The sequence below is a fragment of the Gekko japonicus genome, unplaced genomic scaffold, assembly GCF_001447785.1.
Source record: "Gekko japonicus isolate JY-2015 unplaced genomic scaffold, Gekko_japonicus_V1.1 scaffold1035, whole genome shotgun sequence".
NCBI classification, from domain to species: domain Eukaryota; kingdom Metazoa; phylum Chordata; class Lepidosauria; order Squamata; family Gekkonidae; genus Gekko; species Gekko japonicus.
The window spans coordinates 280,942-298,252 of record NW_015168078.1 but is presented as its reverse complement, the minus strand read 5'-3'; the positions used below and the strand labels follow the sequence as shown (position 1 = coordinate 298,252).

The 17,311-nt window shown below is 41.5% G+C and overlaps 1 protein-coding gene across 1 annotated transcript in view; it reads left to right on the top strand.

Annotated features, from left to right (window-relative positions):
- Positions 1-17,311, top strand: part of LOC107113340 (chromosome unknown open reading frame, human C14orf159) — a 51,082-nt gene that overhangs the window by 29,179 nt on the left and 4,592 nt on the right. Inside the window, exons 11-12 of the mRNA XM_015414662.1 lie at positions 7,958-8,077; positions 10,174-10,325. Of these exons, the coding sequence (XP_015270148.1) occupies positions 7,958-8,077; positions 10,174-10,325 (272 nt within the window). The remainder of the gene's footprint in view (positions 1-7,957; positions 8,078-10,173; positions 10,326-17,311) is intronic.

Sequence of the window (17,311 nt, the reverse complement as noted above, 5' to 3'; positions counted from 1 at the left end):
CAGCAGGATCACTTCCTGTTCTAATTGTTTTTCCTTTACTTACCTGTTGTTCACTTCTTTTCCTTGTTACTATTGAAGTATGTTGATTATTTCATAGAGTTAAGATGTGAACCAACTGCTTTAGGAGTTACTGGAACTGAAGAGGTCGGTGACTCCCATGCCAGAGACAGGAAGTGAGAAGAATTTGTTTCTGCCTCCCTGAATGGATGGTGGGAATCACCCACCAAGATGTCCTCCTTTCCTCGGAGGAGAAGGACCCTTCGTGGTGAGTATCCAATGGTCCGTTCCAATCAAGACTTAACATATATCCTCTTGGCTCGTCTATCTGTACTAATCTGGGTTTGGAGAGAGAACATCACTGGTCACACTAGTTGGTTTTGTTTGTTTTGCTTTGCATGTTTTGAGTTTGATCAATGATTGCTTTAGGTTTGTCAGACTCCCTCGCCTTTGCACTCATCACAGGGAACTCCATTGCAGGTGCTTAGGTGAAAGAAGTAAACCCACACCTGAAATAAAGACTATGGGGACTGGGTGATCATTAAGACAGTTTGTAACTTTCACTTCCTTCCAGTGAATTATGGACTGTATTGATTAATTACTGCATCTGTAATTGGCTATGCATATCTTTCCTAACACCTCTAAAGAGCTTAACAAGGACATTTTTAAAGGAATGAAAAATATATAATTGTGAAGTCTTATATGCTGCGCTGACATATTTGAAAGGAGAACCATTCAACAGATGGAGCGAACTGAGATGTGTTAAAGTTTCCTTTATGAACCAGATGTTAGCCAAACTGCTTTATCTAAAGCAGATGGCAAACTAAATTTAATATGGGTTCCTGCCAAAGTTTACGGAGGTCCGGTTCGCCCCAAGAATGTCCCAGTGAGAGAATCAAGACTGGTGAATTCAAATCAATTGTCTTTTACTGAAGAATATCAAAATCGCATACACACAAAACAGAATCTCACACACATACAATTAAGTTCCTTTAGAAATACAGAAACAGAAAAATAGTTCCTTTTACTTAGGAGGTAGGTAGGTATATGTTCATACTTATCTTTTCCTGAAGCCTTGTCTGTTGCAATGAAGAACTGAGGGGTAAAGAAAATAGTACCTAGGGGTATTTCTAACTCACACTGCCAGAACCAGCCGGCAAGTATGGACCTCCTTGGCTGCGCACACCAAGAGATCAAGAATAGACAAAGGGTTATTAGATAGTAAGCTGGACTTTAGGGGATATAAGTAGACAGAGGATGATGAAGGGTTTGCGGCTAGCAAAGACCCTGCACATGGTCCTCACTTTTTATAGGTGAATCTTTGGGGTGGTTGGCAACCTTGCCATCCTGGGATTCACCTACCTGTAAGTCTGTCCCATCCCTACATTTTATTGGTGCATGCAGAGAGGGTGGTAACTCTAAGGGTTGGGCCAATATTGAAATACTAAACTCTAACTCAGGGACAAGCCATCTGGTCAGGTGTGAAGTCTTGGCGTTAGGATCTTCCTTAATGTGCAGATAGATCTCGGCTTTCCCAGGCAATCAAAGCGACACCTACCAGGAAATGGCAATTCAGATGTAGATTGAAGACGTGTATTGCGTGACATCCAGTCCTTCAGCAATGGGGGATTCTCTACCCTTAGCTGTTGTTTTTGCTAACAATGGCAAAATGTGCTTCCCTTTCCCTAAGGCTAGGAGCTGTATGTGTTTGCTAGCTTCATTAACATGAAAAGCAGGCAGGTATCCTCTATGTGAAACCTCTCACAACAGGTGATTCAAGCAGCATTCCCTAAGCCCAGGGTGTATGTGTATGCACAGTCCAAGTGGCATGTCAGCAGATATCACTCCACAAACAACAAATATTAGTCTCTTTCTCAACACAGATCAGTAAAGCTGTTAATAAATTGGGCAGCAATCCAATGGAATATCCATATCACTCTTTTCTGAATCATGACCTTGACCATATTTCTGAAAAGCTACTGTGGGAAAGGTTACTATAAATGCAGGTAAGGTAAAATAAATGCTATGATTACATATTTACCAGTAATTAGGCTTCAAAAGATTTGCCCATAATCCCCAAGTTCTCATGTAAAGAAGGCTCTGTTCAACATTGAAAATATGTGTCATGACTTTCTACAGAATTAAGTTGCAAAACTGCGTAGCAATTTATAAATTGTAGATTCAAAAAGATTCAAATAAATTGACAATGCAGAACTGGTGCACAATGGTGTAAATTCTCATGTTCCAGTACTTCATTGGCTTGCAGTGCAATCTGAAGAACACTTTCCTGGGAGCAAGACCAATTGAACAGACCTGAGTAGACCTCCTTAGGACTGCTCTTTAAGCTACCAGTCCTCAGAAGATAATTTATCACTGATCCAGACTTTGTCCGACACAAAACTCTCTTTTGTCAGACACAAAACTGAAGAAGTGAGCAGTGACTCATGAAAGCACATACTCTACCACAAGTTTTGTTAGTCTTTAAGGTGCTATTGGACTCTTACTCTTTTCTACTGCTATAGACAGACTAACACGGCTACCCATCTGATCTAGACACAAAATTGGCTGCTGTTATGCAAGCATTGAGGCAGAAAACATTGCTGTGCTATATGAATTGTACATGAACTTCAGAACCTGATAAGCATGTGCATATAAACTGAAAAACCAGCAAATTAGTCAACTATTATTATTCCAAACCAAAGAAATTAATTGGACAAATTAATAGAGGGTCAAGGCTTGAATTTGAGGATCTGGGTTTAGATTCCATGGCTGCCATGTAGTTCTTTCTTTCCTAATTGAGAGCCAGTTTGGGGTAGTGGTTAAGTGCATGGACTCTAATCTGGGAGAACCGGGTTTGATTCCCCACTCCTCCACTCGCAGCTGCTGGATGACCTTGGGCAAGCCATAGTTCTGTCAGAGCTGTTCTTGAAAAAGAGCAGTTTCTGTCAAGTGCTCTCTCAGCCCCACCTACCTCACAGGGTGTCTGTTGTGGAGAGGGGAAGGGAAAGGCGTTTGTAAACCACTCTGAGTGAAGGGCAGGGTATAAATCCAATCTCTTCTCTTCTTGTTCTTAATAAACTCCTTTAACCAAAGTTTTTGAGCATAATCAAGTAAAATACAGCAAAATTAAGCATTAAAATAAAAATACAAAATTTTACCAAGAATAAAATAAATTGATACTAAACATAAGAAAGCCTTAAAGAAACCACTGTTGTCCAAAAATCTGGCAACAGAACAAGTTATTAATAGCCCTATATCTGCCAGCAAAAAGAGACCATCCAAGGTTCAACAATAAGTTGATATTTGTTCAGAACAGGTATAATCAAAAAATCTTGAAATAAAACCGATGGAAATACAAAAGAAGATGATCAGTGGTCTCAGTGAAGAACAGTAGCACCTGGCTGTTTTAACTCTGGGCCAACACAGCTACCCTCTGAAACAATCTGGAGTTTCAGCAAAGGCCCTCTTAATTCTGCAGTCACGTGACATTCCGTATGTTATGGAGTCACTGTCTAGCTCTGCAAAAGTTAGTCGGCCTCACTTCCTCATCTGTCAGATAGTAATAATTGTGGCCTTCCTTGCCTAGCTGTTGTGAAAGCAATAGTAATAATATACACCTTTTTTCTGGGGGAACATGCCAGAACAGAGTTCCGGAACCTCTTTGACAAAATTCTTTTTAAAACATTTAAAAGTTCATGAGTTCTTAGTGTACAGACTGAAAACATCATTTCCCTCTTCAGAGTTCCAGCACCTCTAAAAAAAAATGCCCTGATAATAAATAAGGACTGCTATAGAGATCCACTGTGGTTTAGTGGTTAAGTGTGGGACTTGAATCTGGGAAAGCCAGGTTGAAATCCCCATTCTGCCACAGAAGCTTGCTGGGTGACTTTGGGCCAATCACACACCCTCAGCCTAACCTATCTCACAAGGTAGTTGTGAGGATTAAAATGGAGGAGAGGAGAAAGAGGCAGCTGCTTTGGGTCCCCATTGAGGAGCAAGGTGGGATATAAATAAAGTAAATAAGTACAATGGTGCTCAGTCACCACTGTCTTTTGATCACAATTTGTTGCAAACCTCACCAAAAATCCATTGTTTTGGAATTCTCAAATTACATTCAAAATATTCCATGAATGTACATTCTCACACTGCTTCCCCCATTCTTCATACATCACTTCAGTTGTGTGCTTTTTTAAAATCGGTGTAGAAGAAAACGTTTCTGTTCTGCTTGTACCGGGGAATTGTGTGCCTTGTCTCTATTATAGCCTTGCTCATTTTGCCTGATTGACTCAGTGTTCATTGGGTCTGGATTGCAATTACTTTGATAAACTGTTCCCTCCCAGCCCTACCTGTATATCCAACACATCAGACATGGAGGGGGGGGGATCTCAGTTTATGAAAGCAGGTTTTCCCATGGTTATCACCATCCTGCTGTGGGGGAGGGGGCAAAGCTGCATAGCTTGTCTCTAGAAGAAGAAGAGGAGGAGGAGATAGGATTTATACCCCGCAAGTGGAGGAGTGGGGAATCAAACCCGGTTCTCCCAGATTAGAGTCTGTGCACTTATCCACGACACCAAACTGACTCTAGTGTCTGGCCTGACTCCTAAAGCTGAACATGTTCATTTTCATCAATACTAACAGGATGTAGGCATTTTTGCACGGCTGCCTGGGAACTGTCCAGTCAGTTCTGAGCCCGTGACACCATTGGCTACACCACACATATTCTCTAACCTAGCTGATATTAAATGGTGCCCGTGATGATCCAGGGGCACATGTAATACAACCAAACCAGTAGACGGTGAGCACGTGTCAGCAGCAGCTACCCAGCCAATCATCATTTTGGAAACTGCCATCAGACAAAAGCAGAACGGCTTTAAATGCTACTTATTTTTAATCGTGAGCAAATCATTGAGTTGAGTCATATAGGGTATTCAGCTCAACACAAAACAGCAAGCAAGGAAAGTTTAAATGACAGTCACATTTTTTCCAGCATCTTTGGATGTGATGGAACCTTGTGTGACACCGTAGCATGAAAGGTAGGGGATCAAGGACTAGTTTCTCTAGTAGCAGTAACCTTGTAGCAACAGAATTACTGGAATGTGGTGCCACCCCTACCTGTACCCCAGACAACTGATCCAGAAGGATACCAGGTCAGTGGTGTTAAAAGATGCTGACTGAGATGCTTGTTAATAAGGCGCTTACTTCAGTTGAGCCACCCTCACTATACCTTTGGAGTCTCATCTGTCACTGTTTTTATTTTCAAATGTAGATCAACCTTCCCTCTTGCTTTTTCAAAAGCAGATAGAAGCTCTGTCCTTTACTTTCTTACATTTTACAAAAGAATCCTTCTCAAATCCGATTCTTTTTTTTTGGGTGGTGGGCAGTGGTGTCCTCTATGGGTTTTGAATATTTCTTGGGGAATGTAGCAGCTGGTAATGTTTTCAGATCTGTAGATATTCACATATCAAGTTGTATATCCAATATCAATAAAAGAACAGGCTCAAATCTTGACCTTGCCAGGGCCTTGCTAAGTCAGCTAAGAGCTTCCAGCATTATTACTGGAGAAGCAAGTTAATGCAGCTGCAAAAAGGCTTTCTTCCAACTCAACCTAGCCCAGGGGTGTCAAACTCTGTTATGAGGGCCAGATCTGACATAAATGAGACCTTGTTGGGCCGGGCCATGTGTGTCATAAAATGTAATGCCAGGTAGCGCAGATATAAACTTTATAAAGGACACAGACAAACACAATTAAAGATTTTTAAACTTTAAATAAAACATGCTTAAAACACTAGCACTCTTGCAATATTTTGTCTATTTAATAGTCTCTGATAACTGACACTGAATTATTGCATCAAAATGTCTGTGCAGTAGCAATCCTGAGTATGCTGTTCAGGTGTGTATCTGTAAGCTGCAAACCTACTTTTGATTTATTGACATTTATTACAGAAATCTCATGCTCAGTATTCCTAGACTAGGACCCAGGGAAAAATATGAAATGGCAACCATTGCAACCTTTTGCTACATAAGTTGCTTCATGTGCTGGTCAAGAACATAAGAAGGCATCCTAACACAGGCTGAAGGCCATGTGTATACAAAATTATACTCTTCCCCAAAGAAATAACTACAACTTCCTACAAAACTTGGTCTGGACATACACTCTCAGTCTAATCCACCTCACTGGCTTGTTGTTATTCCTCCTCTAAAATAGTTCACATTGCTTACTGAGAAAGACTGGATCATGAGGGCATGAATACAGTGAAAATGGGGAGGGAACCCAGTTGTACCCAGGCATAAAAAGCCCAACAAAACACACACACACACTGTAGCAAGGCACACACAAACTCATACCTTGAACAAAACTTTGTTGGTCTTAAAGGTGCTTGGTATTTCTCCCGTGTAATTGAGGCAGCGCAGCAAAGCAAACTCTCCCCCATTCCTTCCCTCCCTTCAGGGAGGAGCTTCAGCCAGTGGAAGGGAAGAAAGGCTTCCTTCCCTTTTCTCTTGCAGTCTGGCCTGGAAGCAAGCTCTGGCTGTTCCCTCCCTTCCCTAGGAGGAGGAGGGGGAGGAGCCTCAGCCAGTTCTTTACTAGACTCTCTTAATCGCACATGAGAGCCTTGCCTATCTATCTCTCCTGTGCGATTGAGAGAGACTGGTAAAGCAAGCTGTAACATGGCGGCGGCAGCAGAACTGCAAATGGAAGTAGGAATCAGCCAGGGCCTTGTGGGCCTGATTGGGGCCTTCCGAGGGCCTGATCCGGCCCGTGGGCCACATTTTTGACACCCCTGACCTAGCCCATAAGCTGGACCTTTACTTTGATTTAGTGGCTTTGGCCACCTGGAGGCATGCCACAGAAATATTGAGACTAGACTACTGTAATGCAGTATACACTTGTCTCACATCAAAATCAGTTTGGAAACTGCAGATGGTGCAGAATGCCACAGCTTGGTTATTATTGGGAGCTAGATGGAGCACTCATTATTCCTATGATCCCATCCTGCAGGCACTTCACTGGCTGCCCACCAGTTACTTGGCTCAATTTAAGGTATTAGCTATCACAAATGCATCTCCCCTTTTGCTCTACCCTGAAAGCTTTGTTCATCAGAACAGGGTCTTCAGCAGGTGCCAACCAGCAAATGGGCAAAATCAACAACTGCCCGTATACATGCTTTCTCCGTTGTGGCCCCCACCTTGTAGAATGGCCTGCCTGAGGCAGTAAGTAAGGAGAGCTCCCACTCTCCTGACTTTCCTCAACTATGCAAAACTGAACTGTTTAAGAGGGCTTTTTTATGTAGACAATAAAGTTGCACTATACTAAACGTTTCACCAAGTTAATTGGATAAATTATGAGGGACTGTGGTCTACATTTTTGTGTATGGCTTGCTGAAACTAGGATCATTTAATGTGTCATATTAATACTTTGCTTCAGTTCTGTTTTTAGACTTCTGGTTGGTTCTACAAACCTAATTCCTATTGCATTGTTCACTCAATGTCCCATCCTGTTGATTGTATTGACTCGCTACGTAGTCCGTCTTGAGTCCAAGTGAGAAAGGCAGGCTATAAGTAATGTAAATAATGTATTTTAAAAATGAATAAATCATAAACATTCCCAAACATTATGCATTGCATTAAAAAGACACATATAGTACTACATATCTGTTTTACCACAGTTGATCAGATCTTATTTATATTTATCATTTTACCCATGTTTATATTTTATACTCGTATTGAAAATTATATTTCTTGTATAAACTGAAAGTTGGAATATAAATTTCCTAAACAATAGTTTTCTGCTAGCACTTCAGAATATTAATAGAACTACAGTGCCTTCAGATACAATTCTCAGTCATAATTGTTTCATTAATTGAACTACTATCCCGCTGTATTTTCTGAGGCACTGTATTTTCAAAAGTTCGTATTTGTAAACTTGTATAAGACTCACTGTACTTTCCCCATTTTAATTTAGGCATTGGGGATGGAGGGAACGAATTAGGAATGGGAAAAGTAAAAGAAGTTGTGAAGAAGTACATTCAAAATGGAGATGTTATTGCTTGTGATGTGGAAGCAGATTTTGCAGTTGCAGCAGGTAAGTCCTGGAACAAACCAAAATGGAACACTTAGAGGAGACATCATGTGATGGTTGACAGACACATCTTAAAAATCCTCCAGTGCACTTCATATCGCAAACATGACATTGGTAGATATGCATTAGGTGAGAATGAAACCTACCAGAGCAGCATGATCCTGGGGAAACAATTCACTAATCTGGACATTTTCGGAAAGAATATTTGCACAGCCCACTTCCCCCTTTTTGTTTTGTTAAATATGAGGTTTTTTGTTTCTCATGGAATCCCTGAAATATGGATTAGGAAGAAGTGGGCCATTGTCAGCTTGATCAACATTTATTTATTTATTTATTTGGTTCAATTTCTATGCCACCCTTTAGCTGTAAGGGGGTACAAACTATTTTTTGGAAGGGTGGCATGACTACTAGAGAATCCTTATAAATTTGGAACTGTGCTGTTCTTTTTCTAAGCTAGATGTTTTCCTTCCCTACTTCTTCTCATTTGCTTATTTTTCTGTGCTTAGAAATAAACTTTTCAAATTGTATCTTCAACTTTGAGAGGTTTTCTGTGTTATCTTCCTCCACAAATTTACCACTTAGTTCACTTTACTGGGAATGGGAAAATGGAATGAATGTACCACCTAGCATTCCTGAATATAATATTAGATCAGTCTCAAGTCTAAATTGTTACCATTTATTGTTTTTACTGTTTTTGCAACTGGAGTCATAAACAGCAAACCCTCATCCCACAATAAACCCCATTCCACAGGAAAACATGGAAGAATTTAAAGGTTGCTACTGCAGAAGTTGTCATGTGATTTGACAACAGCAGCTAGAAAATTTTGCCACATGCAGAGTAGTTTGTTTGTCTTCATCTCTAAGTAACCAGGATAATTTTGCTTTTGGAGAGAGGGTAATGATTAAATAAAGGGGAGATCAGTTAATCTCTTAGAGCTGAAAATTTGGGACTATCAAGCAAAATATGATCCACAGCGCTCCACCCAGGTTTCCCATAACTCCGGGTGAGCGGAGTTGAACTCAGGAAGATGTCCCGGAGCGGCAGCAATGACCCTGGAAGCGATGCAAGGCGCAGAGGGCTGGTGCTCATTGCGTGGTGCTGGTGCCAGAGTCAGTGCTGGAGGTCGGGTCAGGCTTGATCATCGGGATCCCATCCTCATCGCCAGTGAAATATACTGGTTTCAGACGTGTATGTGTAGGGAGTGATTAGCTCATGTTTATTAAGTGGTTTCAGCTCAAAACTAAGACAAACTTGCAAGGTCAGAGTCCTGCTTATATTCATGAAACACCCCACACCCAACACACACCCCACATCCCACGATAGGCTATTTACAGAGTATTGTTTACCAATTGGCTGCTACTAGGATCCGGATCGATCTCTTGGTTCATTCTAGGACCCAGGCCTTCTATTGTGATGCACTCCAAGCTGCGCTATTTCGCATGTTTGCTAGCGAGCCCTTTCGCAAGTATGGTTCCATCGCGATACATAACAGAGTCCATTTTACTGCTGCCTCAGTTACAGAGTCAATCTGAGTATAAAATCCCATTAAATTGTTACAAGCACTGTTTGCAAAGAAAGTGAAGTTCAGCAAATAGATTTTCTTGCACTATGATAATATTCTTATGTTATAGGTACTTGGCTATCTTTTTAAAAACACAGTCCAGGCATGGGAAAACAATTTCTGATTGTTTAATTTCTGATCTCTTGTTAAGATTATGCCTTTGCTTAGGAACTAATTTCTCAGATCAGAAAAGCTGTACATAGCTCTGGACTCGAATTCAGTTTAGCTGAATATTCAAATTATCACTTTAGATCAGAAAATTCAATAGTTAAAATTAAGCAGACTATTCAATAGCATGCAATGTTTTAATATCAGATTTTTCTTCTGAAAAATAACTTTCCAACAGTTTTTCTAATGTATGGGAAAAGATGCATCTTTTAAATTTCTTCTCATTATGCAGCTGTTAGACACATTGAATCTCTGCTAGAAAAAATGTTGGCAACCCTCTTCTTCATGTACTGTTTGACAACTCATTGTTCAAACCACAGAAAAATTTAAAACTTTAGTTTTTCATTTTATGGCATTTTTCTCTTTTAGGGGTTTCTAACTGGGGAGGCTATGCTGTTGCTTGTGCGTTGTATATCCTGAATACCTGTGAAGTACATGATCGCTATTTGAGGAAAGCTATTGGATTCTCCAGATTGTCTGAGAAAGTGAGCTGGGCATCAGCACTTCCATCTGTGGTTAAGGTATTCCTTTTGAAGAGTATTATGGGATCATGGGACACTGAAACGTACCCCATCTAGATCGCAATTTTTAATATTATCAAGGACCTCAGGCGTTTGTGATTGTGGGATAGCCATGAGAAATATGGTTCTTTAAGTGCCTCAGGCCCAAGAACGAATGAAAGTAAATAAAGTAAATAAAACATCACAAAGGGGAGAGCAAATGTTGGAAGTCACCAAAACTTTTCTTCAGGCTGGATGTTTAAAAAAAGAGGGCAAAGAAGGTGTTATGTGCACTTAATTAGGTTAAATTGTGGTAGGTGTGAAAAACGTCAGGTGTACAAAAGGGTACTTGAGCAAAGATACAGTTGTAGGTATAGTAAAAAAATAAGATAAAAACCATCAGTAATTCAAATATGACTCATATCACTATGTAGCATGGGTACCTGTAATTTCTGTCTCCCCAAATATTCAGAGGTTTATGAGAGACTTGAAACACCTCTACATTTGTTCCTATATTCAACAAAGAAGCAAATTGAATTTTGCATTTAGGTACCCTGATTTTAAAGGAAGTTCCTTGCTTTAAGGGGGTGTCTGTTACACCACAGTATACCTCTATAGAAGTACAAAATAAAGTTGAAAAGAACAAAAAGCCATTGGTACACTTTCCAAAAACTGAGCACAACACCTTACAATCTGCCTCTGCAATTTGCAGACAGTGGGCCTCCAAGAGAAAGAATCTACTTTTTTAAAGGTAAGAGCAAGCACTCATTCAGTGAACCAACCCTAGGAAGCTAATTGGGTGTCTACACCAGATGTCACCCAACAAGCCTTTCTCTGGGAGTATTCCAGAAGAAATGCTGGGGATGGAGGATCATCCAGTTTATATATGAGAAACAAACCATTCCAAGTTGCCGCTTATAAGCATCAGAACTGAAATCATGAGATTGATCAGTCATAACTTTGTCCACCTAACTTGCATCTGACTAATTTTTACATCTCTGTTCCAGGATTCTGTAGAGACTTTTACGCTTCTAATTTAAAAACATCATCTAATTTTCAGCCTAAATCTGACATATTGATGCTTTTGAGTTCTTTAGTTTAACTAGTTATTTCTGTTGTATTGGTATTTCTGTTGTATTGGTAGAGTCTGTTGTTTTCTCTCCCTCTTTTTTCTCCTAGCAAAGCTGGCCTTGCTCTTTTAATCTCTGCCCATACATTCTCCATTACTATCTAGTTCTGCTCAGGGTTGGAACCAGGCCCGTAGCTAATGTGGGGCCCACGGGGCCCGGCCTCCTAGCATTTCTTCCGGGCCCCCTCCTTTCCGGGCTGGCCCCAAATTGAATTAATGTTATTATTAGCTTTGATTTAATTAGCTGTACCCCCCGAGGCCCCCTCACCCCAAAATCCCTAGCTACAGGGCTGGTTGGAACTCATCTAGCTTTGTCTGTGGTGATCAAAACTGGTTCTTTCTTTTTTTCCAGAAGGAGGCTCACCACTATCTTGAGAAAAATCCTCCTGTTTTTTAAAAATAAAAGTAAAATAAAATAGCACACGGCTGTTTAAAAAACACAATATTTTACAACGTACTTGAGTTCCCCTTGGTGAAAAAAGATTACTGACCAAGAACCTCTTCCTTCAACAAACTGGCAACAACTGTCAAATGTTCCCTCTAAGCTGTGAAGTCTTGTGAGCAAAAACTTTACTTTGTGAGCTACTGGCATTAAACTTGTGAGCAAGCGATTTGGCTACTGCATAAATTAGTTTGCTCTGGTGCCATCCTTCCTGAGCTAAGACAAAAATGTGTGAGCCGGAGACCAAAAAATTGTGAGCTGGCTCACACTAACTCAGCTTAGAGGGAACACTGCAACTGTCATAAATCAGGCTACAAAATATGACTATTCTTTCCTAGGGACAAACTAGATGTTATGGTAGCTCAACCAATAAGTTAGAATGCAGACTGTGCTGAACTCCTGTGAAGAAGGACAGGGAAAACCATTTAACATCAGGAGTAAGTTCTTATTCTCAAACCAATCTCTCTCATTGCTTTTCTCCTGGTTTATTTCTTTTAAAGCCTCGCCAGAAAAAATGGCTACAGGAAATTGATTTTGAGGGTGGAAAATGTGGACAAGGGAAAGATTCAGCCATTTCTTCCAACCCGTTCTGCACCTTAAATCATCCCCATTTCGTACATGGGACTGCTGCCACTATTTCTGCTTTTCCTCTCAACCTTTGTTTCTAATATGCTGCTTCTCCATGAACCAATGTGGTGTAGTGGTTAAGAGTGGCAGGCTCTAATCTGGAGAACCAGGTTTGATTCCTCACTCCTCCACATGAAACCTGCTGGGTGACCTTGGGTCTTAGGCCAGTCACAATTGTCTCAGAACTTTCTCAACCTCACCTACCTGTCTGGGGAGAGGAAGGGAAGGAGATTGTAAGATACTTTGAGACTCCTTAAGGAAGCAAAAAGCAGGGTATAAAAACCTACTCTTCGGCTGTGGTCACACACACTAAATAATCCACTTTCAATCTACTTTCAATGCAATTTCCAACCGGATTTTTACTGTGTGAACTGGCAAAATCCAAGTTGAAAGTGCATTGAAAGTGGATTATTTAGTGTATGTGACCGAAGCCTTCTTCTTCTTGTAATAACTAGGCAAATTAAAAACATATTTTTTCTGTGAATTAGAATAAACAGTTCTAAGATTTCACTAAGTTCCCCTCCTCATTTGCAGTATCAGTCTATCACAGTACAATAGTATCTTTTCCCTTTGATTATATTTCAGAAGGTAAATCTGACATTTGTTGTAGTAGTGGTGCTTGATAGATGAGATTAATGTTGAGAATGATTTTGCTTAATAGAACCTGCAGTGAGACATAGAAGGACATGTTAAACTGCTCGTATGCACCTTAGAGACCAACAACATTTTGGTGCCATAAACTTTAAGGAGTCAAAGCTCCTTTTGTTTCTGATGTTTCCAAATTCTGAAGTCTGAGGTGTTTTCCCTGAATCATTTTAAAATAGTTTGAAAGCAAGAAATTGCAAGTAGATAAATAGGTACCGCTACAGTGGGAAGGTAACAGCATTCCGTGCGCCACAGAGAAGTCTTCTGACAGCGCTGGCTCTTTGGCTTGGAAACAGAGATGAGCACTGCCCCCAGAGTCAGATTTGACTGGCTTTCGAGCAAGGGAAACCTTTACTTTAGTAAAATGGGAGAGAGAGGTCTTTCAAGTGCACATGAACCACATGCAATAGCTGCTCTCAGTTGTCACAGACTTTAGCTCCTGATGAGAAGAAGCCAGAAATCCTTGGCTTGTGCACTTCCTCCCTTCTCCCTCCTCTTAGCTACCGCCCCAAGACCGAATACTTGCTGGTTTAGGAAATCCACCCAGCTCTACCATATTGATAAATTGTGATTAAATTGATGATTTCCTAAGGCTAGAGAGAAGAGCAGAAGACTAGCAACATTCAGTCTGATTGTCCTGAAGAAGTATCATGTAACACTGCCAAATCACAATACCACTATTTCATGAAGATCAGTTGGAAGAAATTGCTGGGACAGCTAAAATCTTTCCTTCCCAATTGGTCTTGATGCTACTCCCCCTTTTGATATTGTGCTTCTGTTCTGCCTTCTCATTCTGACTAGAGTTCTCTGCCCTCCAGCTTGTTTTGTGTCTGTCTTGCTGCTTCCATTAGTCCTTCATCATCCCCCACCCTTGCTTTCAGACTTGTCTTGTTTAACATCCTAGCTTGCCTTTGACATTATCTCTGTGCTCCAGTTTGACCTTCCCTTTCCCTTACATAAAGCAGACCACCATGATTGTTTCCTCATTGTTAGGAAACATTAGAAGCATTTGAGGGAGAAAGTCGGTCGTTGTGGCATTGGAACACCTGACATTGAAGTAATGAGGTCTCTGCTCTGTAAACAACATTAGTATGAAAGATATTCTAGTTTAATATTTATTTAATGAGGGGTTGCAAAGAACAACGGTTTCTCACAGATGGATCCCTCAGTTGCCTTTTATATGTCTGTCAAGCTTTCTTAGTAATTAGATAATGGAAAGACACTTTAAAGTTTCAGTCAAAAAATCTTAAAGTTAATGTGAGCGACTCTCTAGAGAGAGAGAAAATTAAAATTTCCATGACGTGATGGCTTTTACTGTGAACTCCAGCAATAAAAGCTGAATAAATTTCCATTAAAGACAATTTTTTAAAAGGAACAAAAACTGCATTCAAGTTTGTAGAATTTATGAAAAGTTTATGTCCAAATGCAGGTGTGTTTCATACTCTAGCTAAGTGGCCATTTAAGGTAAAGGCCATGTTCCATGTATTCTGATAACATAAGAGAAGCACTGCTGGATCAGACCAGTGGGCCATCTAGTTCAGCACTGTGCTTCACACAGCGGCCAACCACTTGCCACGGTGGTTCATCAGGCAGGGCATAGAGGCCAAGGCCTTCCTCTGATTTGTCTCTCAGCTTTGGTATCCAGAGGTTTGTTGCCTCGGACTGTAGTAGCCATTGAGGGATCTCCTTTCCATGAATTTCTGTAATCCAGTTTTAAAGCTATCTATGCCATGCGGCCAGCACTCTGTTCATTGGTTGTAAATCCCACAATATGTAGAAGTTCTTCCTTTCACCAACCCAAATCTGTTGTCCATCAATTTAATTGAGTACCCACAAGTTCTACCATTATCAAATAAGGAAAAAAGCTCTCTCTAAAGGGATCAGTGGGATTAAGACTTGATGTTTGTTTAAGATGATTAGAAGATCTCTCTTGGGTTTTTAGTTAGTAGTGGGTATCTTTCTTTTATCCCATAAATGTAGTCCCCCCTCCCATTTTCTGTTGTGGTTTTTGTATTATAAATAAAAAAATCCCCTTCAGGGGCTATAAAAAAAAGAAAAAGAAAATGAGGATTATCCCAGTGTAGCCGTCCCCCCCCAAGCAATAGCAGTTTTACAGGTGCATGCCCTCTTGGTATCTGAGAGGCAGAGTGTGGAGTGTTCTGTGAGCAGCGGCTCAAAGCATGCCCAAACCAGGCAGCCCTCACCAGTGGCTCTATTGCCTGCCTTGGGCCCTTAGCACCATGGTTCTGGCTCTCTCCTGTCAGCCCTTCCTGGGGACCACCAAGTGGTGTGCTGAGTAGCATGGCCACAGAGGCTTAGCACACTCTGTATGCTTCTCCAGCATCTATCCTGGGTGCTTTATTGGTTCTTTGCCTAGCCTCTCCACTTTCACAACACGTGCTTGCCCACTGGCATACCTAGCTGTGGACAGCTGCTCCATATTCAAAGCCTCCATAGCCAGAGGCAGCAAACTTCTGAGTATCAGTTTTGGAGGCAGCAGCAGGGGAGGGCCTCGGTGCCCTGTTTGTCGTCCAGGGTAACTGGTTGACTGGTGTGTGAAACAGGATAGTGGACTACATGGACTACTCATCTGATCCAGCAGGGTCTTCTTGTATTCTTATGTTGTCCAGGGTTTCAGGCAGAGGTCTTCGACAGCACATATCTGATCCTTATAACCTGCCCTGAGCTCACTTTTGGGGGAAGGTGGGATAAAAATCCCATAAATAAAATAAATAATGAGAGATACTAGGAATTGATCTTAGGACCTTCTGTATGCGAAGCAGATGCCCTACCACTGAGTCACAGCCCCTACCCAAACAAATATGGCCTGCTGCATCACCTAGTGCCTGCCCTGTGGCTAAAGAGAGATATATATTGTTAAACCTGTGACAAATTGTCTGGACAATATTTATAAAACACCTCTTTCTTATATCCCTAAAGAATAAAGCTTAAGCTTCTTCTCAACATTGTTACATACACATACACACACACAGAGTAAAATTAGCAGATTTCTCACCAATTCAGTAAGCTGTGATGAACTGTTTATAAGTTGGCCTTGTGGAACAGTGGGCAGACATAGATACCTGCTGTCTTATTTTTCTCTGGTCCTCCTCTAGGCCAGTCAGTTTCATGATAGGCTGAAATCCAAAGTCACTTTTGCCAGTGACTGGTGAAAGACAGTGACCTCACAGGTGGGTTTGAAAGAGCGCCCTGGAAGTCGCATCATAGGAATGGCCATTTTTTAGAAGAGACATCACCTTTGACCTAGAAGTAACATCATAGGACATATCAGAAAGTGACATCATATCCTTGCTAAACACCAACCCCAATATCTCCAGATATTTCCAAAGTAGGATCCAGCACTCCTACCTGTGTATCATTGCCATCCTGTGCCATCCGCACTGTATCCTAGTTGATACCTCTTCCTTGGGGCAAACTCTGAATTCTGGCATATTTCTCTTTCTGGACCCCTATGTCTCAAAAGCACAGTTTGAACAAAAGAAAAGAGGGTTCATCTTTGTGGCTTTTGTGCAGTCCCACATGGGGACCATGAGTGCACAGGCCAGCCACAAAGAAAGTTCTAAAGCTTTCTAGTTCTTTCCAGGTTGTGGAGCACCCCCTGCCCCTGCTCCAACATGAGCTGGAGTTTTCCCACCCAAACCAGCACATGACAAGGCTGAGGAGAGTACGCCTTCCCTCAGTTCTCTCTTTACCACCATAGAGAAAGGACGTCTTTCACTAGCTCTTATAGTTCTTATTTATTTATTTATTATTTCGATTTATATCCCACCCTTCTTCAGTTTGTTGTATTGTGAGAGTATTATATTTTACTGTTGAAATGGCGCTTTTTAGAAGTGTCAGCTAGGGGGCTTCCGGTCTGGCTCCCGCGAATGGCGGACGCATCCTCGGGTTGCTCCCGAGGGCGCCTCGCCTGCCCGCGGTGGAGGAGGGAATCCGCGCGAGCGGAGACCCGAACGAGCCCCTCAGGAAGAGAGGAGCTCGGATCCGGGGCGCTTTAGGGCGCACTAGGGGGGAGTCGCTCTTTTGGCCGAGAGGTCGGAGACCGAGGCTCCCGCCATGCCCTGCCCCAATGGACCTTGCTGCGTGAGCAACCCCGAATGGGGTTTAGCGGAGCCACCAGACGTCACCGAGTGATAAAGTGAC